Raw genomic sequence first — 24,310 nt, forward strand, 5'->3', positions numbered from 1 at the left:
CGTCAAGGTTCATGGCGGGCCTTATCCAGGGCCATCTTCATGCCCCCCTCTGCCATGGATCCCAACGCCAAGGGCTACTTAAAATCCAGCCCACAAAGTCTAAACCATGAAATATAAAAGTTAGAATAAAATCATGTACATAAAAAATGGGATTGAGAATGAGCCATGAGACACAGAAAGCAAAAAAAATTCTCTTGCACTAATTAAGTTCTGAAGGAATGAGATTCCACACATGTAAAATTAAATTTTCAGGTCAGGGAGGTTGTTTGTCAGCAATTATGTCAGCAAGGAGAGAGCTGGAGAAGCCAAACATGGGAGGTATTGAAAGTGTAGGTCTGGGTTACATGAACAATGGGTGTGATGTACAAATGAAGGCAGACAATATCAGCTGATGGATCATATGTGGGACTTGAAGCTTTGTTAAGAGAACTAAGGTTGCACGCAGACAGATGAAGCCTGAACAAACAGCAGAGAAGTGAAATGGATGGTGAATCTAAAGTTCAAAGTTTCTGGCAGACACCACATAGGCCAGGGCAAGTTAGCCTTTATTCACAACTTGTCAGAACAAGACATTTATTTCTATTCTCACGTAATTTGCCTGACTAGTCCTGCCAAAATTAGATCTACTTATGCCTGTTCTTACAGCAAGAAACCAAACTCTCCAGGATAGCTGTGCCTTCCCTGCATATTGAAATCCTAATTTCTAATTCATTTTGGAGAGATTAGTGCAGTTTCACATCCCAAGTATGACTGGGAAAGTGCCACCTCCTAGCTCTGGTTCTTGATGCTCCTTATGAACTAGACATTACTGGAGGCAAAAATCAGGTAAAAGTGTGACTCTACCCACAAAGAAGTCAGAGGCATCGAGTAAGGAGATCAGAAATGGACATGGGAGTAATAATTTTTTGACTCTAGCCCTAGCATGCGTTGCACACTATTTTCCAATATTAATTTAAATGGTTAAAAAAGTGTATGTCTGAATTTCCAATGCCTGACAGGTGAGTCTCTCCACAGGCAGCATAAATCAAAAAATTATCCCTGTTGAAAATTTGAGTCTTTTCTTTACCATAATAATCACCTTTCATCTAGCTGCCTTTTTAAAATATAGAATAAACTTTAAAACCCCAATATTAAAAGTAATTTTCTCCAAATCCTTTGGAAAAAATGGTCAAAATATCCCAAAACATGCCATTTCCCCAACTTGTATCCTTCTTGCATCCAAGCACTGAGGATAGCATACACTCATCATTTAGGCTGTGTTCATCCACTTTTTAAATATCTTACTGACTCGGTTTTGTTCACTTTTAAAATTTTTTGAACTGCCTTTCTCACCAATGCCAAGGTTGCCGGCTATTACAAATCTGGGTCTGTCGTAGTTGCCTTCTTGACTGCAGTGGCATCAATCACTCCTGTTAAATGGCCTGAGAATTTTGAATTTGAGAGTTAACTCACAGTATCTTACAATGGCACAACTATAATATTCCTCTCTTTATGAACTTGTGTTTTTTATCTGTGTACTTCTATCTCTCAAGGTGAACTGAGCAAGCATTTGGTGAGATGAGACTTAATATACATTGAATATCTACTTTATTTCGCAGTAGGTTGAAAAGACAGAATGCACTTTATTCGATCAATACACGGTATCTTCACGGAATAGTACAAAGTAAAGCATATACTACCATTCCCCACCATCAGCGGATTGTGTTACTTGACTTAAACAAAATACCTTCTGTCTTCTGCCATTTGTTTCCAAGACCTGACCAACTGCTGGTATCCGTATTTTATCATCCTGTGTTTCCAGACAGATAGGGATCATAGACTTTGCAACACATTGGGTTTCAGGCGTTTTCTAGTTACTGTGAGAAGCCTACAAATTGCTTATTGTTTACAGTCTGGGAAAAGAACCATTAAACTTTATATAGGGATTTTTTTAATGATAACATTAAAGCAAATACTTTAAAAAAAAAAACGTTCTCAATATTTTCTGTGGAAAAATACTCAACAACATCCTAAAACATGACAATTCTATTGGAACAACAGAAACCTGGGGTGGGACAGCAACAATGAATAAGAAGCAAAAAGGAGGAAGCAGCAGAGAGAATGTGTATGAAAATAAAGACAGCAACATGCAATCGTGCAATGAACAAAGCAGGAATATAACAACTTCAAGTTAAATTCAAATACATTAAATTACGTGAAGTAGGGAGACTTTTTTTTTTAAGGTGAACTGACAGTCTTGCCTGTCAGAAATTCAACTAAGAGGCTTAGGGATGAATGCCACAGACAACAGAAGGTTTTTTGAAGTACAATAGCTGAAAGTTGTGGTTAAGTTTTCTTCTATAAATAAAATGATGCTTCAGATCATTTTCATGTTATTTTTCCAGGGCCGATTTTCTATTGGTTACTGTGACTTTGACTTGAGACAATGCCATGAAACTACAGTGGACATTTTCCATATCAACCATACAAAGAATTCATAATTTACAGATCCTGCTATTCTGCTTATTTTATTACTCTTATGCAATGTACAAATACTGACTTCCTGGATCTTTAATTTTTTTTTGTAATAGTGAAGTTAATATCACTTGAATGCCTAGCACCAAGAATTTTCTTACCAAAAAAAAAAGTTTATTCTTTAAATGCTGAATGTACCAACAACTTTATAAGATTTTCTGAATGTGTATTATACCATAACTTTGATAAAAGCTGACAGTTCACTCACGTCTTTCATATCGATCCATGTTGATTCCTATGCATGGCTGCTGTAAACTGAATAATTTACATATTCATCATGTGAAGAAACCAATATTTTAGAGCAACACCAGCAGTTTTAATGAGATAAAGGGTGGATTACAATAGCCTTGGAAATGGAATACATTGCACAGGCAAGTTGTCCTCCTTCCACTGGCATAAATTCCATTTTATGTACATTGTGTCGACTTTACACAATTCATACTATGTAAAAATATTGGTGGGAAAACTCTCCAGTAGCTGGAGTCATACCTAGTACAAGGAAGATGGTTGTGGTTGTTGGAGGTCAGGCCATTACTGCAGGAATTCCTCAAGGCAGTGTCCTAGGGCCAACCATCTTAAGCTGCTTCTATGACCTTCCCTCCATCATAAGGTCAGAAGTGGGGATGGTCGCTGATGATTGCAGTGTTCAGTTCCATTCCCAACTCCTCAGGTAATGAAGCAGTCCATGTCCGCATGCAGCATGACCTGGACAACATTCAGGCTTGGGCTGACAGCGACAAGTAACATTCACACCACACAAGTGCCAGGCAATGACCATTTCGAACAAGAGATTCTAACCGCCTCTACTTGCTTTTCAATGCCATTAGTATTGCTGAAACCCCATCAATATTGTGGAAGTCACCAATGATCAGAAGCTTAACTAGACCAGCTACAAGTGTAGATCAGAAGCTGGGAATTCTGTCGTGAACAACTCAGCTCCTTGTTTCCTATACCCCTTTCCACCATCTGAAAGACGCAAGTCAGGAGTGTGATGGAATACTCTCCAACAACACTCAACAAGCCGGACACCATCCAGGACAAAGCAGCCCACTTGATTAGCACCCCATCCACCACTACCCCTAAACATTCATTCTTTACCCCTAGCACACCATGGCTGCAGTACGTACCATATAAGATGCCCTGCAACAACATGCCAAAGCTTCAACAGCACCTTGCAAACCAACGAACTCCACTTCTGAGATGGACAAGGACAGCAGGTGCATGGGAACACCACCACCTACAAGCTCCCTTCCAAGTCACACAACATCCTGACTTGGAAATACATCACTGTCCCTTCATCGCCATTTGGTCAAAATCTGGGAATTCCCTACTTAACACTGTCGGAATACCTACACTACACATACTGCAGTGGTTCAAGGAGGAGGCTCACCACCACTTTCTCAGGGCAATTAAGGATGGGCAATAAATGCTGGCCTTGCCAGCGATGCACGCATCCCATGAAAGAATAAAAAAATTAAATGCCCATTCATATATTCGGTTCCTCTTCATACATGCAGAAATTTAGTAAAAAAGTGAAAATAACCATATAAACTTCAGTTTTGAGAAACACAGTGTTAGGTCTTCAAAAGATTCTTAATTGGGCTGTATTCGAATATGGGATTAGTGTAGGATTAGCATAGGTGGGTGGTTGATGTTCGGCACGGACTCGGTGGGCCGAAGGGCCTGTTTCAGTGCTGTATCTCTAATCTAATCTAATCTAAAATTACTAACTCATTAGTTTCATTTGACCTCTTCACAATGACTCAATGGCCCGGATTTTGCAGTGGTAATGATGGGAAACTGTTTGCATTCACAGTGATTACTCTACTGAAATGGACAGAAGCGTCTGAAGTCTGCACTGCACATGTGCAGAAATTCATAAATTGCCAGGGACTGTATGCTTCTTAGAGGCTGTGCTGTTGAGGCACCTCCCTCCCTGCAACAAATCGAAATCAGTTGAAATGACAAGAACTTCCACTTTTATGCTATTTATCTCACTATAAAAGCCCTGGGCAAAGTTACAGGTTGTTGAATATGGTTTCAATCTCATAATGAAGAGCTGGAACCTGTCATAGCCACTAAGCGCATTGCACTGTTGAACTACAAGAAAGCCCCCAGCGAGTTAACATCCGTAGCACTTAAAGCAGCCAGAAGCACTGCACAAAGAACAGCCAGGCGCTGCGCAAACGATGACTGGCAACACCTATGCAGTCATATTCAGCTGGCCTCAGACACCGGAAACATCAGAGGAATGTATGATGGCATTAAGAGAGCTCTTGGGCCAACCATCAAGAAGATCGCCCCCCCTCAAATCTAAATCAGGGGACATAATCACTGACCAACGCAAACAAATGGACCGCTGGGTTGAGCACTACCTAGAACTGTACTCCAGGGAGAATGTTGTCACTGAGACTGCCCTCAATGCAGCCCAGCCTCTACCAGTCATGGATGAGCTGGACATACAGCCAACAAAATCGGAACTCAGTGATGCCATTGATTATCTAGCCAGCGGAAAAGCCCCTGGGAAGGACAGCATTACCCCTGAAATAATCAAGAGTGCCAAGCCTGCTATACTCTCAGCACTACATGAACTGCTATGCCTGTGCTGGGACAAGGGAGCAGTACCTCAGGACATGCACGATGCCAATATCATCACCCTCTATAAAAACAAAGGTGACCGCGGTGACTGCAACAACTACTGTGGAATCTCCCTGCTCAGCATAGTGGGGAAAGTCTTTGCTCGAGTCGCTCTAAACAGGCTCCAGAAGCTGGCCAAGCGCGTCTACCCTGAGGCACAGTGTGGCTTTCGTGCAGAGAGATCGACCATTGACACGCTGTTCTCCCTTCGTCAGATACAGGAGAAATGCCGCGAACAACAGATGCCCCTCTACATTGCTTTCATTGATCTGACCAAAGCCTTTGACCTCGTCAGCAGACGTGGTCTCTTCAGACTACTAGAAAAGATTGGATGTCCACCAAAGCTACTAAGTATCATCATCTCATGCCATGACAATATGAAAGGCACAATTCAACATGGTAGCTCCTCATCAGACCCCTTTCCTATCCTGAGTGGTGTGAAACAGGGCTGTGTTCTCGCACCCACACTTTTTGGGATTTTCTTCTCACTGCTGCTTTCACATGCGTTCAAATCCTCTGAAGAAGGAATTTTCCTCCACACAAGATCAGGTGGCAGGTTGTTCAACCTTTCCCGTCTTAGAGCGAAGTCCAAAGTACGGAAAGTCCTCATCAGGGAACTCCTCTTTGCTGACGATGCTGCTTTAACATCTCACACTGAAGAGTGCCTGCAGAGTCTCATCGACAGGTTTGCGGCTGCCTGCAATGAATTTGGCCTAACCATCAGTCTCAAGAAAACGAACATCATGGGGCAGGACGTCAGAAATGCTCCATCCATCAATATTGGCGACCACGCTCTGGAAGTGGTTCAAGAGTTCACCAACCTAGGCTCAACTATCACCAGTAACCTGTCTCTCGATGCAGAAATCAACAAGCGCATGGGAAAGGCTTCCACTGCTATGTCCAGACCGGCCAAGAGAGTGTGGGAAAATGGCGCACTGACACGGAACACAAAAGTCCAAGTGTATCAAGCCTGTGTCCTCAGTACCTTGCTCTATGGCAGCGAAGCCTGGACAACGTATGTCAGCCAAGAGCGACGTCTCAATTCATTCCATCTTCGCTGCCTCTGGAGAATCCTTGGCATCAGGTGGCAGGACCGTATCGCCAACACAGAAGTCCTCGAGGCGGCCAACATCCCCAGCTTATACACACTACTGAGTCAGCGGCACTTGAGATGGCTTGGCCACGTGAGCCGCATGGAAGATGGCAGGATCCCCAAAGACACATTGTACAGCGAGCTCGCCACTGGTATCAGACCCACCAGCCATCCATGTCTCCGCTTTAAAGACGTCTGCAAACGCGACATGAAGTCCTGTGACATTGATCACAAGTCGTGGGAGTCAGTTGCCAGCGTTCGCCATAAAGGCAGGGCTAAAGTGTGGCGAGTTGAAGAGACTTAGCAGTTGGCAGGAAAAAAGACAGAGGTGCAAGGGGAGAGCCAACTGTGAAACAGCCCCGACAAACAAATTTTTCTGCAGCACCTGTGGAAGAGCCCGTCACTCTAAAATTGGCCTTTATAGCCACTCCAGGCGCTGCTCCACACACCACTGACCACCTCCAGGCGCTTACCCATTGTCTCTTGAGATAAGGAGGCCAAAGAAAAAGCCCTGGGCAAAGTTACAGGTTGTTGAATGTGGTGTAACTAGGTTTTTAAACAGCGTACTAACTTTATAAGTACTGCTAAACACCTTCAGTGGCCCTGAAAATCTAAATTTATACTTGTGGAATGTCAAATTTCTTCATTAATGATAAAATTCCACATTTTAATTTTTTATAATGGTTGTTTACCTTTGTTTTAGCTTGTATCTTAATCCAATCATCATTTATTTCACCATCTGAAAATATCCTTTTATTTCAGATTAAGTGCTTTTAGCCTGATTTTCTGTGTGAATATTTAAATGTGATTGGTTGCCTACCTGCTTGCTGATATCACTGCCGCTGCATACAAAGACATCCCCTTTACTTGGTGCCAGATTTCAACTGTCATTGGGAAAGAGGAAATCCATACCACAGAAATCACTGGATTTTTGTGGGCAGCTTTCTTATAAATCAGTGGCAAGCATCCTTGCTTCGCTGCTGACTGCAAAATCTGGACTAATGTCTGTCTAATAGTAAACATCATTATACGATCATATTCGTGTATAGTGCTTACATTCATAAATTCTTCCTGGAGAAAGATGGCATATGTAAGAAAAATGTATTTTAACTGTGGAATCTATGGTTTGCAAAAGTCAGATTAAAGAACCATTACTACTAACCATAGCAACATCTTTAATCATAGAGCTACTGGAGCATTTGGCAACTGTAGCTCTATGATTAAAGATGTTGCTATGGTTACGACCAGATGGGACAGAGGTATGGGGTTCCCTTTCAGCCTTGACCTGGTCTTACTCTAACAGGGTTTTATTTTTAAACCACACTGTGTTTTTTAGCTCCCCCTTGGTGAATCTGTGTTCATCGCTTTCCAATTATAAGGCAAAGAAATCAGCACAAACAGGCTTTCTTAGGTTTAAAGAAGAAAAGTTGAAATTTATTAAACTTAAACTCTAATTCAGTTGACGCCTACAGATACACGATGCGCCCATGCTAGCATGCATACACGATACATGCAAATGGAGACAGAGAAGAAGAAAAGAAAATTGAAGTGGAAAAGTTTGAGGCAATTTCTGAAGAGTTGTTACGGTTCTTCGAGCTCATTGTAGAGTCCTCGATTGTAGGTAGATCTTGCTTTTCATTGGGGCCCAGTATTCTTCTTAAACCTTGTTCACTGTAGGAAACTTTTCTCTCTTGGGGTTCATGTGTCTTCAGTGGGTTTTGGAGTTCTGTGAGAAAGAGATGGGAGCAGACAGGAGGGGCTGTGGTGAGCCAGCTCGGAGATCATCTCAATCCAGGAGCAAACAGCTTTCTGCAGACTCTCAGTTCAAACTGTACAATTCAGAAAAAAACCCAGACTGCCAAGCAGGTTAGTCATGCGACTGACTGGTTTGACCATGTCTGTTTGTGGATTGTATTGGAGCAGGGGATAGCTCCTTTGTTCCATGCTCCTTTGTCTGTTAATATGCAAAAATGTCTTTCCAGTCAGGGGTCAGGCAATCCCTTATCACAGGCCGTCTCCTCTTCGCAGCAACAATTTGAAATTTAATGTCCATGTGGCGAAATTAATGTGCCTCATTCTTGGCAGGTGGGAGCCTGCATGACACAACATAGGTAACATTAATACAAGCATAAAAATGTCTCACACTGGTTAAAAACCGCTTACTTCCGTGATTTTCCAAGTGGTCAATGACTTAAAGCTCGTATGTCATTTAGGCTATTTAATGAAAGCATCTTGGTTGCCTTCCTTGCTGCCTTTCTTCATATGGATCTGCTCTTGGATGGTGTGTTTATAAATCTTAGGATGGCAGATGAAATACTTTTTAAAAAATTATTAAATGCTTTCTTGCGTAGTGTACAAATATGTCACATTGGCAAATGCAGTATATCAAACTGGACAGTGTCCTAGGGAGGTCTCCACTTTGTGAGCTTCATGTGCCCAAATCCAAGCCCTGTGAACTCCCCATTCTGTGGTCATGAATAATCAGAACTCCATCAGTCTCAAGACTGCAATTTCTGGACACATAATAACCCTTTAATAACAGCAACTGAAAAGTACCTCAGTGCGTGTTGCCCAAAGCAGCAATCTAAGTTGTCTTCAACCTGCAACTAATGGAGCCTATTAATTGCAATTTCTTATGGTAACGAAGCCACTGCATAGCAGTTCATTTCAAAAGGACACTACAAAAATGGCAACCGTCATGGAGTCTAAATTACACTACTAATGCAGTGCCAAGATCCTGAACCATTCTTACTATAATAGAACACTCCACTTAAAATGCCACAAGTGTGTTCAGTGCAGCAAGCTCACGTCTTGCAAAATCTGAAAGTCGGTCACTATGAACAACTGCAGTGGGGACTTAAGATTGATAATAGGCTCTAGTCTCATGCGGTGGACACATTAGATTGCTGTTTGGGTAGCCCACACAAGGGTACTTTCATCAGTTATTTGTCGAGACAAGGATAGTCTCAGCTCCTGTTGAGAAAGAAAACCATGGTGTAAAGTTTTTTTTTTTAAAAAGTCAACTGCCAAGATTTCACAAAAAAATCCAGTGACAATGCATGATTAAGGTGGATCCAAAAGTGCCAATGTTTTGGCATTGCCCAAGCTGCTATTTCTTCCACTGGAATTGAAAAACATTGCAGCAGCTGGGACCAACTGACTAGGAATTAGAATCAGCTGGGCCAATGCCATAACTGGAGATGCTCTGGGCATATTATGAAAGCCAGATATAGATTCATCTGTATTCTGTCCAGTAGTGAGGTTGAAACACGGAGAAACAAACTTACCATACAGGCTAAAAAGAGAACTACAGCTAATAAATGGATAAAAATAGGAGCATAGCCCAGAGATGTGCCATATTCATAGCACAGCAGCGGTCACCTCATTTACATGGCAAGCGATGCCGGTAGCTCTTAAGAGAATAGCATCACTATAAATTCCATCTCTTAGTCCCTGGAGATGACGCATAATTTCACTTGCATGTGGAGGCTCAATAACTGAGTTAGGCTGTCACTGAATGGCTTCTGAAAATTCAAGTAAGTTACACCTGCTGGATTATCCTCATCTGTTCTTTTGTGAAGTGGCAGCCGTAGCTCAGTTGGTAGTACTAACGTTGTGGATTCAAGTGCTACTACAGGATTTGAGCGCAAAACAGTAAAGGCTGACGCTCTAGTGCAGTACAGAGTGAGTGCTACACTGTTGGAGGTGCAGTTTTTCGGATGAGACGTTAAACTGAGGCCCCGTCTGTCCTCTCAGAAGCACTTTCATAACAATGTCCACCTATTTAAAACATTTTTTTTTTGAGGATTCGTATTTTAGAATCACGGATATTGGTTTAATTGGGAAAACTGAAAAGACTCCATAATTTTTTTTTACAAGTTCATTGAAAGGACTTGAGATATTGTGTTTGAAAACAACCTTTATGGATATCACATGACTGAAAGTAATACTTGGGGGGAGCGGTTTACAGAGAAGTGACATGTTACGATTTATGAGAGTCAGGAGTGAGTTTCACTTCTGAGATGTTGTTTTGGTTCAGATGGGATGTGGACTGTTGTTGAAAGCAATTGGAGATCAACATACCAGCAGCACCCAGCATGTCTCCTTCCTCCTGTTTCTGTAAAGCACTGCGAATCAAGTGTGTGAGCTAAAATCCCTGATGCCGCGTTTCTACTGAGGAGCTCCTGGAAAGCCTGCCAGATTAACTCTTGCCACCCCATGAAAAGAACTGCTCCAGAAAAGATCACAGTGATCCACCTGTGTGTTCTTGGATGCCAGACTGTATGCCATTTTGGGACACAACATATCTCATCCATTTTCTTCAAGAATTAACAAGTATTTGGGCAAAGTATTGTTTTGTCAATTTTTTGTATAAGAGCGCTGCAGAGAGAATTTCTTTATTTTTTTCCCCCTCTTTAACCAGTGTGTGCGAGTGAGGTATTCAATCTGTGTTAATGCTTTACGTTACTGGAGAAGTTTTGCTTTATAATAAACTGATTATTTTGTTTATTTAAGAAACCTGGTTGGTTTATTTTATTCTGGGATAAGAGTAGAATATATGATTAACTGTAACATACTGGGTAAACATTTAAATATGTTGTTACCTGTGGAGAATGGAACAGTGCACTCCTCCTGCCTCGGTCGTAACAAATATAAAAGATCCCATAACACTATTTCAAAGAGAAGGGGAGTTACCCCTGGTTTCTTGACCAATACTTATCCTTCAATCAACAGCACAAGAACAGATGCTCTGGTTATTATTACATTGCAACCTGTAGGAGCTTGCTGTGTACTGATTGCCACGTTTCCTCCGTCACAACAGTTACTACACTTGAAAAGTACTTCATTGGCTTTAAAGTGCTTTGGAATGTCCAGTGATCATGAAAGACACTATACAAATGCAAGTTTTTTTTGTTGAAAAAAAACTCTGTTACAACTAACATTCAGAAGCATAATGACTATTCCTCCAGCCTCCATGTTCTTGAAATGAAAATTGATAACATCCTGTAAAACTACCTGAAGCATTTAACTGAAATTAATGTTGGCAATCAATACTTGATGAATAACTTACTCATTTTCTGAATATTTAAACATCATTAAGCCACCTTCAGTCCTCAGTTACAGCACAGTATTTGTTAATTCCCAATTCTGTTTTATACTCACTTTCTTAGTGATTACAGGGTGCATGACATCTGGCCCAAATTCCTTGCAAATGCTTAGTTCTGAGTTTATTCAATACATGTGTTTTATAGATGTCTGCAAATGTATATTTCTGTAAAAATTCGATTATCTAAATTTGTCCGGTTTTGATTTGTATAGATTAATTGGCAAACTTCCCAACTTCTTTTGACTTTTCCCCTACTATCCACTCAATCTCACCTAACAGAGAACCTCATCACAAATACTTCCATCCACAGCCATAACAATCCTTACCCAAACATGCTGCAACCTCTAATCTTTTCTAACTTTCATCACTTCTTTGTCTGCCTTACTATTCATGGTTTTGCCTTCTCCAAACCTCCATTTACCTCACCCTCCACTACTGAAAAATGCTCCCTAAACTTCACGAATTCACTCTCAATCTTCCAACTCCCTTCCGGCCCTCTACCCATCACAGCACCTCTGTTGAATTACTGTCTCACTTCTATGTTGGACACCCTCCTTTTCACTAAATCGCTTCTGGCTTCCCACCCTTTACATTCCTCGTGGTACAGTTTCCACCATTGCCCAAGTTCAAGGGTCATAAACTCAAGTACACCTAGCACACAAATGGTTCAGCTATTCTTCACTAAAGCTGGCTTTACCATAGTAAACATTCTGTTGCCTCTCTCATTAGCCAAATCTTTCCACTATTCCTGAATTGGGCTCCGTAATCAAACTCCTTATTTTCCAATACCAAGTGAATTTCTTCATCTCCAACATAGAAACATCTGTGCAGCTGCCTTTGCCACTATATACTTCTCCTTTCCCAACCAGTTCCACACCCATCCTTTCTCTTATCACAGGCATTCTGCAGTTTCTCTCCCATCTCCCCAATGCCCTTTCCAACCTCTTCTCTTTCACCACACACATCTCTAGCTCCCTCAACCCCCATCTTACCCAGCTACCTTTCCAGATCACCTTGCTTGCCAACATGGTCAATTTCTCATTGCTGAAGCATGATCTCTCTTCCTTTCAAAACTGCTATCTTCCCTCTTGAAAAAACCCAAACTCAGGTCTGTCCCTTTCAACTATTGCCCCATTTCTAACCTATCTTTATTCTCCATGGTTCTTTAAAAGTGTCATCACCTTAGTCCATTCCCATCAATCTCAAAAACTCCCTATTTGAATCCCTTCACTGTAGCTTCCATTCTGCATGTAGCACCAAGATTGATATGGCCAAGATCACAACTTATAGCCTGCATGACCATTATGCGCATTCCTTCCTGGTCCTTCGTCCTCGCTTAACCATACCACCCTCCTTCAGCACCAGTTCTGATGTCCAGTTCTGTGGAACTGGTTTCATCTGGTTCCACTCTTACTGATCCCAAGGCACCTGACAAATCTCCAGCAATGGTCAATACCGCACCAATGGTCAATGAATGTTCAATACCACTATTAGTGATTGCAACTCAAGTATAAAACAGTTGATTATCATTCTTGGAATTATTGGTATTTTCTCCTCCCACTTTGGTTGGCTCTCGTCCATTCATTTCGCTTTGAAATCCTGTGCAGTGTACTATTCCCACTGATTGTACAGACACCTAACTCATTTGATTGTTTTTAAACTGAAGTAGAACTTTCTGTATCTTCTTAGTTCCATTATTCATCCATCTTCTGTCCACAACTATGTTTGTGATGCCTTAAGTGTTATATATTCAGAAACTAATGAGTATATATACACACACACACACACGTTCCTGCCTTACAAATAAAAGCATACAAGATCATCGGCATTACCTTATTTGATCCTCTTGACCCTAAAAGTTATTTATTTTTATCTCAACTTCAGGTCAGCAATAACAATTTGCTCCACCATGTTTGCCCAAGTAGAAGGACCTTCTCCATTCAAAATTCTTAATAAGTCATAACTTTTATGTCTGTTCTAACAGCCCGGCTTCCATTTGGTTCTGCACAGGGCATCCTTCCTATACAAGTTATTTCTATGAGAAGAATCTCCAAGTGGCCTGGAAAGTCAAGTCCTTAACATGCACCTTTTCCATAATGTTTTATATTTGTGAATGATTTGAAGAAATGCAATTTGGTAGCAAGAGCCACTGTTCACTTAATGGAGATCCCCACCCATAGTTAATACAGCCTTTATTAACATGCATCACAGGTGTTATTTAGATTATTAATTTTCTTTTTTTTTTTCTTTTGGGCCTCCTTATCTCGAGAGACAATGGATACGCGCCTGGAGGTGGTCAGTGGTTTGTGAAGCAGCGCCTGGAGTGGCTATAAAGGCCAATTCTGGAGTGACAGGCTCTTCCACAGGTGCTGCAGAGAAATTTGTTTGTTGGGGCTGTTGCACAGTTGGCTCTCCCCTTGCGCCTCTGTCTTTTTTCCTGCCAACTACTAAGTCTCTTCGACTCGCCACAATTTAGCCCTGTCTTTATGGCTGCCCGCCAGCTCTGGCGAATGCTGGCAACTGACTCCCACGACTTGTGATCAATGTCACACGATTTCATGTCGCGTTTGCAGACGTCTTTATAACGGAGACATGGACGGCCGGTGGGTCTGATACCAGTGGCGAGCTCGCTGTACAATGTGTCTTTGGGGATCCTGCCATCTTCCATGCGGCTCACATGGCCAAGCCATCTCAAGCGCCGCTGACTCAGTAGTGTGTATAAGCTGGGGATGTTGGCCGCTTCAAGGACTTCTGTGTTGGAGATATAGTCCTGCCACCTGATGCCAAGTATTCTCCGAAGGCAGCGAAGATGGAATGAATTGAGACGTCGCTCTTGGCTGGCATACGTTGTCCAGGCCTCGCTGCCGTAGAGCAAGGTACTGAGGACACAGGCCTGATACACTCGGACTTTTGTGTTCCGTGTCAGTGCGCCAATAAATTATTAATTTAGTCACCATAAATTATGAAAATTACTTGTGTTCACCAACCATAGGATTTTTGCAAATCTTCAAAAGTATGATACACAGCATATGGTAGCAACATTTGTTTTAAAATTAATTGCCATATGGTTAAATATGATGTATATAAAAGAATTAAATACAACACCTGAATACAGAAAACCTACAGATATGAATTAGGATATATTATGAAAAATTTGTAGCTTCAATCCATTGAGGCCCTTTCCCTATAAAAGCATCTTATAAATTCAGACCTGGTGCAAAATTCATTTGATGAAATTAAAGAATATGTTTTAGATTTCTTTGTTTCATCACTAAGAAGACTTGACAAAACAATTATTCCATTATTAAGTAGATTCTAAGGAGATTTTGGTTTGTGCATGTTAACATTTTAAACAGTACACTGCATAAAGAATTAACTATCAAAGTTAATTTTCCTAAAATGGAATATTCAATATGGTCATTAAAAGCATCTTTTCAAAATGATACATTTCTTCTCAAATATGAAATAGGATTAAAAATCCAGTGCAAAACAATTATCTATACAGTCATACAGTAAGTGTAAAAGCCAGGGGTGACAAATTGTTTGAACCCATGGCAGAATTTGCCAGTATTATGATTAAATAAACTACTGACACACATTACATTGTTAAGCTCTCATTGTTTAAAGTAATAAAGACAGGGTAGGTAAATGCAGCAATCCTGAACCTAAAGTGCCATACAGTTTAGGAAAAAAAAAGCTTAAGGCTCTTACTGTTACACAGTAATAAACATTTATAATTAATACTTTAAGCGTTAAGTCTATTTATACCGGACTAAACGTAGTACCTTATAATTCATGAAGTCAGAGGAATCTGGCTGTAATGAATCCACATGGAATCCATCACTCATTGCTGTTTTTAACACTTCCTCTACAAACAACTGAAAATTGTTAACTTGCTCATTTGTTGGTACAATCCATAGTCTTTTTAAATTCTGTCTTGTGTATTCATCTTCAGGCAACACTGCAACATGTCCAACCCACTGTAGTGTCAAATGGTGTGGATCCTTTTTCTCATAACCAATTGGTAAAAGTTTACCATTGACAAAGTAACAAAACTTGGAGCTCAAGTGCTTCAAGAATTCAGCTGATGTGCAAAATATGTTTGCATCAAAGACCTCTGTGCTACATGAGGTTAGGTTGTACATTTGTGGGGCTGGTTTAACTGTGAAGTACACAGTCTGCAGTCTTTGATCCAAAGAAATGTTGAGCATTGCATTCCTTTCTGCTTTGGCATTTTCAGATTCTCTCTCCTGCAAAGCCTCTATCAAAGGTTGAATCTGGTAAAAGTCAGCTTCTCTCTTCAAGAGCCCTACTTCTTGAAAATCATCCGGGAGGTCTAGGTTTGACGTGCGCAGAAAATTTAGAATATATCGAAATATTTTTCCATCTCTGTCAATGAAGAAATTACCATGCTGATCACTAGTTGAGGGCATTTTCCCACTGAACATGACACCCAGCATCGAGTCTGGATAACGCGTTAAAGTTGCTAGAGAACTGGTGTATAACTTTCCTCCTACATTTAATGTTATAGGGTCAGACATACTGATTTGCCACTGTACAGTATCTTAATACCCTACAATCTGTTTTATAGGAAAAGGAAGACAAAAAAAAGAGAAAAAGATTATATGAAAGCAGTGTTTAATGCAAAGATCAAAACACCCTGCACTAAACAGAAATACTCCTGCTACCCCTCCACACTCACCGTTTAGATGTAGACAAGTTGTAGCTTCATATTCGTAGCCTCATTTCCTAGGCAAGTATATAACATAACAGTTTTGTGATTCTATTACTTTCCCCAACAAACCTGGAATGAGATGGGACTGGCTTTGTTTGAGAGGCAGTATAACAATTATTTTGAAATATGGTCAGCAATGAAGATCTCTTCTGCTTTTAGGTACAGAATACTTCTTAATCATCCAATCCAACTGAAGTGAAAATCACCCAACTATTCACAGCCCTAGAAATCTCCCTATCCTCTCACATAAGCCCCAATGGGCTCATCTCAGTTGAAAAATTATCCTCTTGTAAATAGAAAGTACAAATACTAATCCATTGCAATACTGGAGCAATATTATCTTGCTTTATTTACATTTAATTGAGTACAGCAATAATGTGCTTACTCTGTGGGATATGTTTAAAAAACATTAATTTTTAAATTGTTTTTGCTCTACAATTGTGTTATAATTAGTGTTTTGCGATGCACAGCCTATTGGAAATACAATAGTTCTACACAGTGCATAAGTGGCATATAATATGTTGCATATAAATAAGTGGTTGGCGGACAACTCTGGTAACATGCATTGGTGTATGTCAGATTCTAGAACTATTTGTTGCCTTATGCAATTCAAAGTAGTCCTGACCAATCACCCTGCCTATATCAACAAGATCATACTAATGGAACTTAGTTGTTGACTACGGGACCTTGTATGCACTGGGTTGTCACATTTGTCCACTCAACTGCAGTCACTAAAAGCAGATCATTAGTTGTGAGGCATTTTGGATTGTCCTGAGGATGCGATAAGGCATTATCTTGCATAAATCCACCCAGTGCTACTTCCCTCTAAGTCAGCTTAAGAGACAATATTCACGAAACTATCACATTTTTAGTACCAGCACTGTTTGGGAAGGAGTTAGACTGCTGGTTTTTAAGTTGTTTTGCTCACAATAGCAATGCAAGACACTTTAGAGGAAGCATAGTGTAAGCCATATAAGAGCGCAGTTTATTTGCTAGACGATAAAACACCAAGGTCTTCTACCTTCCCAATAGTCACATTATGTATTTTCAAAAGGAAATGCTGTCCCTTTTTATATAACCAGTTTGGTGAAATCCCCCTCGTGCAAAACCCTGAGGAGAATGGCCAGAAAAGCAAAATACTGCAGATGCTGGAAATCTGAAATAAAAGCAGAAAATGCTGGAAATACTCAGCAAGTCTGGCAGCATCTGTGGAGAGAGAAAAACAGAATGGCTACAAACTCAGCCAGCTTGTATCTACAGACAGAATGAGAATTGACACTTGATTTCTGGCTTCTAATCTGGAGCTGCCATTTAATTCCTAATCCAATGATGCCCAGTAATACTTCACTTCAAAATTAGATCTTCCTCTTTAAATCCAACACAAAAATTGTATATCATTGCATATTTGGTCCCACTCCCTGTAAAATTTAACATCTTGAAAAATGCCACCCACTAAAAAAAAACTTTACCGTTCGGTTTGTGGAAATATTGTTCAAAATGAATGAATGGATATTCAGTAAATATTTAGCAAGCAATACGATTCACCAGCATTCCAATGAAGATGATCTTACTTTAAGGAACAATCTAACTAAATGGAGAAATCTGGAAAAGGGAGGGAAGGAGAAGAGTGCACACAGTCCACAGTATATCCCCATTTTTATCATTTAAAAAATGACTAACATATCACCATTCTAAAGCATATTTTTGTTTACATGGTCTATTTTGCTTCTGTGAAGACTAGGCATCTCAGGTGTCTGTTTCCATCCAGTGCTGCTGATTACACACTACAGCAGCACCCCAAAGCTTTTGCATTGTCATGTGAAAGTCAGTTTCAGTCAACCTTGAAGCTGATAGAGGTACAAAAACTGGAAACATTCTCATACAACTGGATTTTACTAGCAGTGGCAGAGGCTTGGAAGCAGATCTCCAGCAGCTGACCTAGTGACTTACTAAAATCATCAACATTGGTCTAGCAGCAGATTTCTATTCACTAATTTCAGGAAGAGACAGCAATAAAATTGAGAAAGAAAAGAAAAATAGATTTCTGCATTGTCTTATTTGTTTTCATTCCTGTGTTTCTCTTTCATTCGGTTCAGAGTGTGGAATTCCACTTTTTTCCCCTCTTACAAACAATTTCTATGTTCTGGACTGTACTTTTGCTACAAACTTCTCAAACATCATCAAAACCTCCACAACACAAAAGCAAAATACTGCGGGTGCTGGAAATCTAACAAAAGACAGAAAATGTTGGATGTACTCATCAGGTCAGGCAGTATCTGTGGAGAGAAAAACAGAATTAACATTTGATGATCTTTCCTCAGAACTGGCAAAGATTAGAAATGTAGGAGGTTTTGAGCAAGTGAAAAGGTGGGTGGGGAGAAAAGAACAAAAGGGAAAATCTGTGATAGGGTAGGAATGTATTCAAACGGCTGCTATACTGCCATCTATACCTCATCCAGACACATCTTTTGTTTCTTCAGTTGGCTTTGTACCATGAAACCTTTTGTTATCAAAAATTCCATTTGGAGAGGAAGAAATGCCAAGATTACAGTATTGGTTAGGTTTTTTAATGTAATCCTAGTTGAGCTGAAGGGAAAAGCCTTTCAAATGAACTCTATCAGAGTTTTGAGTGAAGTTGTAAAGGACAGGAAGATTGGGTTGATAGGGAGATGATGCAAGATGGGAGGAGGTTCATGTGAAGAATAAACAGCAACACAGACCTGTTGGGCCAAATAACCTGTTTCTGTGATGCAAGTACTATAATTCTATACAAGATTAAGGAAATCAATGCATGACTAAACATGCCTGGAAGAGTGATCTACTTTGTTGGGCATTGGCTCAAGTTCTAGGACAGATCAGAGCCATTCTGCAAAATGACATCTACTTCACTGCAATTATTCAATAAACATCATACTTGCTGAAGAGATAAAAGAATTATTGTTGCCAAAATTGAAAATTCTCAACAATCTGCATGTCGCAAATACATCTGTCCCTGACAGTATTAGTAGAAGCGACCACCACACAAGTCTTATGGAAGCAAAGTTCTGCTTTCACACGGAGGATCCCTACATCATGTTGTGTGCCACTACCACCATGCTAAATGGGATAGATTCAGAACAGATCTGGTAGCTCAAAACTGGGCATCCATGAGGCATTACAGGCCATCAGCAGCAGAATTGTCTTCCACCACAATTCGTAACCTCATGGCCCAGCATATCTCTTACTCTTGGTATTACCATTAAGCCAGGGTATCAACCCTGGTTCAATGAGGAGTGCAGGAGAGCATGCCAGAAGCAACACCAAGCATACCTAAAAATGGGGTGCCAACAAGGGACTAAATGCATGCTAAACAGCATTAAGCAATCCCACAACTGACAGATCAGATCAAAACTCTGCAGTCTGACTACATGCAGTCAGAAACGGCAGTGGACAATTAAACAACTAATGGGAGGAGATGGCTCCAGATACATCACCATTCTCAACGATAGTGGAACATAGAACAGTACAGCACAGTACAGGCCCTTCGGCCCACGATGTTGTGCCGAACCTTTAACCTACTCTAAGATCAAACTAACTACCTACCCTTCATTCTACTATCATCCATGTACCTATCCAAGAGTTGCTTAAATGTCCTTAATGTATCTGCTTCTACTACTACCGCTGGCAGCGCATTCCACGCACCCACCACTCTCTGTGTAAAGAACCTACCTCTGACATCTCCCTGAAACCTTCCTCCAATCACCTTAAAATTATGCCCCCTGGTGATAGCCCTTTCCACCCTGGGAAAAAGTCTCTGGCTATCCACTCTATCTATGCCGCTCATCATCTTGTACCCCTCTAGCAAGTCACCTCTCATCCTTCTTCGCTCCAATGAGAAAAGCCCTAGCTCCCTCAATCTTTCTTCATAGGACATGCCCTCCAGTCCAGGCCGCATCCTGGTAAATCTCCTCTGCACCCTCTCTAAAGCTTCCACATCCTTCCTATAATGAGGTGACCAGAACTGAACACAATATTCCAAGTGTGGTCGAACCAGGGCCTTATAGAGCTGCAGCATAACCTCACGGCTCTTAAACTCAATCCCCCTGTTAATGAAAGCCAACACACCATACGCCTTCTTAACAACCCTATCAACTTGGGTGGCAACTTTGAGCAATCTATGGACATGGACCCCAAGATCCCTCTGTTCCTCCACACTACCAAGAATCCTGTCTTTAAGCCTGTATTCCGCATTCAAATTCGACCTTCCAAAATGAATCACTTCACACTTTTGCAAGTTGAACTCCATCTGCCACTTCTCAGCCCAGCTCTGTATCCTGTCAATGTCCCGTTGCAACCTACAACAGCCTTCCACACTATCCACAACTCCAGCAACCTTCGTGTCATCGGCAAACTTGCTAACCCAACCTTCCACTTCCTCATCCAAGTCATTTATAAAAATCACAAAGAGCAGAGGTCCCAGAACAGATCCTTGTGGAACACCACTGGTCACTGGTGACCAAGGGTCACTGACCCGAAACGTTAGCTCTGCTTCTCTTTCCACAGATGCTGCTAGACCTGCTGAGTGGTTCCAGCATTTCTTGTTTTTATTTCAGATTTCCAGCATCCACAGTATTTTGCTTTCAATTCCCAAAGTGATGGGAGATGTCATCAGTGTTCTCAAGGAGCACTTACCACTTGCTCATCTATGCTGAGTTTGAGTTCCGCCAGAACCACTCAGCTCCAGACCTCATTACAGCTTTGGCCCAAGCATGAGCAGAAGAGCTGAACTCCAGAGGTGAGGTGCATGTGACTGCCCGCCCTTGACATCAGGGAGCCCTAGTTAAACTGAAGTCAATGGGAATCAAGGGGAAAACTCTTCACTGGCTGGAGTCATACCTAACACAAAGGAAGATGGATGTGGTCAATCCAAATCCCAGAACATTGCTGCAGGAGTTCCTCATGGCAGTGTTCTCGGCCCAACCATTTTCAGCTGCTTCAATGACCCTCCCTCCATCATAAGGTCAGAAGTGGGGATGGTCACTGATGATTGCACAGTATTCAGTAACATTCACAACTCCTCAGATAATGAACAGGCTTGGGCTGTTAAGTGACAAGTTACATTTGTGACACACAAGTACCTGCCAATAACCCTCCCCAACAAAAAGAGAGTCTAAGCATCTCCCTTGGACATTCAACAGCATTACCATCACCAAATCCCCCAGCATCAACATTCTGGGGGGATTGGTCACCTTTGACCAGAAACTTAATTGGACCAGCCACATAAATACTGTGGCTATAAAAGGGTCAGAAACTGAATATTCTGCAGCGAGTGATTCAAATATAGTGGATCCATTGGTTATAACATTCCAAAAGTCCCTGGACGCGGGAAAGGTTCCAGTGGATTGGAAAAAAGCTAATATAACACCCTTATTGAAAAAGGGAGGGAGGCAGAAAGTAGGAAACTATAGACCAGTTATTTTAACATCTGTCGTTGGGAAATTGTTAGAATCCATTATTAAGGAAGTAATAACAGGGCATTTAGAAAGTCAAAATGCAATCCATCAGAGTCAGCATGGTCTTATGAAGGGCAAATCCTGTTTGACTAATTTGCTAGAGTTCTTCGAAGCTGTGACAAGCAAAGTGGATAATGGAGATCCTGTAGATATAGTATATCTGGACTTTCAGGAGGCATTTGATAAGGTACCGCACAAAAGATGAATACACAAAGTAAGATCACACGGAGTTAGGGGCAATTTATTAGCTTGGATAGAGGATTGGCTAACCAACAGAAAAGAGAGTCAGAATAAATGGGTCTTTTTTCTGGTTGGCAAGATGTAACTCGTGGGGTACCACAGGGTTCGGTCCTTGGGCCCAACCATTTACAATCTATATTAATGACTTGGATGCAGGGATAGAAGGTACTATAGCCAAATGACACTAAAATAGGTGGGATAGTAAGTTGCAATAAAGAAATAAGAAACTTACAAATGGATATGGATAGGTTAGGTGAATGGGCCAAAATTTGGCAGATGGGAGTTCAACATAGATAAGTGTGAGGTTATCCATTTTGGTCAGAAGAATAGAAAGGCAAATTATCATCTAAATGGAGAGAAACTTCAGAGTGCTTTGGTGCAGAAGGATCTGGGTGTCCTCGTGCATGAATCGCAGAAAGCTAGTATGCAGGTACAGCAGGTAATAAGGAAGGCAAATGCAATTTTGGCATTTATTGATAAAGGAATAGAATATAAAAGTAGGGAAGTGTTGCTGCAACTGTACAAGGCATTAGTGAGACCGCACCTGGAGTATTGCATACAGTTTTGGTCCCCTTGAGGAGGGATGTAGTTGCATTGGAGGCAGTTCAGAGGAGGTTCACCAGATTGATTCCAGAGATGAGGGGTTTGTCTTATGAAGAGAGATTGAGCAATTTAGGCCTTTACTCTCTACAATTTAGAAGAATGAGAGGAGATCTAATTGAGGTATATAAGATGATTAAGGGGATTGACAAAGTAGACAGAGAGGATGTTTCCTCTTGTGAGGCAATCTAGAACAAGAGGTCATAGTTTTAGGATAAGAGGTAGCTGATTTAAAACAGAGATGAGGAGAAAATACTTCTCTCAAAAGGGTCGTGAGTCTGTGGAATTCACTACCCCAGAACAAGGTGAGGAGATTTGAGGAGATAAAGGCAGGGCTAAAGAGTGGCGAGTTGAAGAGACTTAGCTGTTGGCAGGAAAAAAAAGACAGAAGCGCAAGGGGAGAGCCAACTGTGTAACAGCCCCAACAACCAATTTTATCTGCAGCACCTGTGGAAGAGTCTGTCACTCTAGAATTGGCCTTTGTAGCCATTCTAGGCACTGCTTCACAAACTACTGACCACCTCCAGGCGCTTACCCATTGTCTCTCGAGACAAGGAGGCCAAAGAAAGAATGGGTTGAAGGGCAGGAAAGTGGAGTTGAGGCCGAGATGAGATCAGCCATGATGGTATTGAATGGCAGGGCAGGTCTGAGGGGCTGAATTGCCTACTCCTGCTCCTAGTGCTTATGTTCTTGCGCAAATCCTGACTCCCCAAAGTCTGTCCACCATCTACAAAGCGCAAATCAGGGAACGTGATGGCATACTTTCCAATTCCTGGATGAGCAGCACTCCAACACTCAAAAAGCTCAACAGCATCCAGAGCAAAGCAGCCCTAAGGCAATAAATGCTTGCCTTGCCAGCAACACCCAAGTCCTAAGAATGAAAAAAATTCAGCCACATGTATTTATGACAATGTGTGTGAAAGCATAATTGGAATGAAAGCACTGGTGCATTCTCCACTCCATTTTAAAAAAATTTTCTCATTAATAATGGCAACCGGATTTATAAGTGCAAATTACCCATTATATTTGAAATTCAGAAGCCTATCAAATTCTTCAGCCAATGGTAGCCGTTAAAAATTGGCTCCAATATGTTGACACCAAGATCTAATTTCCAAAGTTTACTATGCGGTTAAAGCCGTTTCTGTTTCGCAACTGCTAAATTATTTGCCAGGTAAATAAATACATTACAAAACTTTAACATTGTCCATACTGTTTAAAAAAAGACGGAACAGCCATAACCCTGTGGTGTGCTATGAACCCGCCATAGTACAAAAACATTTTAATGTTCCTTACTGTAGTACTGAAAGAAAATAAAAACAGCAGAATCATTAGTTAAAAAAAACCTATCCCAAAGAAACGCACCGGGTCCGGAAGATTGTGGCCCCGCAACGGAAAATTGCATTTTTAATACATCCTTAAATTATTGCTCCTCCCCCCCAAACTTCGTCTCCCTGGACAACTGCTATTCACTCTAAAGATGAAGCGCATCTGAAATACAAGCAAACGCAACTGGACCAAAGGCTGTATTGTGCACAGTGCACTGCACTCACCTTGTATCAATCCAACTTCGTGACAAACCCGTGGTGGAAGCTGGTAGCGCAGTAGTTTCTGGACCTTGTGGTTTTATCGCCTGTTGTTTGTCGCACCAAAGCCCAATAATGAACTACAGTTCCCACAAGGTACTGCGGTACGCATGCGCATTACTCATTCCTGAGTGGCTGGTTGTTGTGAACCAGCCTTGCAGTTACCGTATGGTTTCGGTTTTCGGTGCAGGGGGAGTTAAAATTGCAGGGGTTTGTTGTGTAGGGTATGACTGAACAGCGCAACATTGCTTATCAAACCCCCCAAAATAAAATTAAAAGTCATGATGATTGGTTAGGCTCTCATGGTGA

The 24,310-nt window shown here is 41.2% G+C and overlaps 2 protein-coding genes across 7 annotated transcripts in view; one reads left to right on the forward strand and one right to left on the reverse strand.

Annotated features, from left to right (window-relative positions):
• Positions 1 to 2,736, forward strand: part of mitd1 (MIT, microtubule interacting and transport, domain containing 1) — a 51,799-nt gene extending 49,063 nt beyond the window's left edge. For all 4 annotated transcript variants that reach the window (XM_068033904.1, XM_068033905.1, XM_068033903.1 and 1 more), the window contains one exon: positions 2,385 to 2,736. In XM_068033904.1, the coding sequence (XP_067890005.1) occupies positions 2,385 to 2,480 (96 nt within the window). In that variant the 3' untranslated portion in view covers positions 2,481 to 2,736. The remainder of the gene's footprint in view (positions 1 to 2,384) is intronic.
• The window catches only part of LOC137371386 (BTB/POZ domain-containing protein KCTD21-like), a 35,527-nt gene extending 11,515 nt beyond the window's left edge, over positions 1 to 24,012 (reverse strand). Inside the window, exons 1-2 of one of the 3 annotated variants that reach the window (XM_068033901.1) lie at positions 23,781 to 23,868; positions 15,137 to 15,931 (exon numbers count right to left, since the gene is read on the reverse strand). In XM_068033901.1, the coding sequence (XP_067890002.1) occupies positions 15,137 to 15,892 (756 nt within the window). In that variant the 5' untranslated portion in view covers positions 15,893 to 15,931; positions 23,781 to 23,868. Of the gene's footprint in view, positions 1 to 14,416; positions 15,932 to 23,780; positions 23,869 to 23,968 lie in introns of those variants that run through there. The other 2 variants (XM_068033900.1, XM_068033902.1) reach the window with 2 other exon arrangements.
• Positions 24,013 to 24,310: the final 298 nt, after the last annotated feature.

This window comes from Heterodontus francisci, chromosome 6 (assembly GCF_036365525.1).
Source record: "Heterodontus francisci isolate sHetFra1 chromosome 6, sHetFra1.hap1, whole genome shotgun sequence".
NCBI lineage: Eukaryota > Metazoa > Chordata > Chondrichthyes > Heterodontiformes > Heterodontidae > Heterodontus > Heterodontus francisci.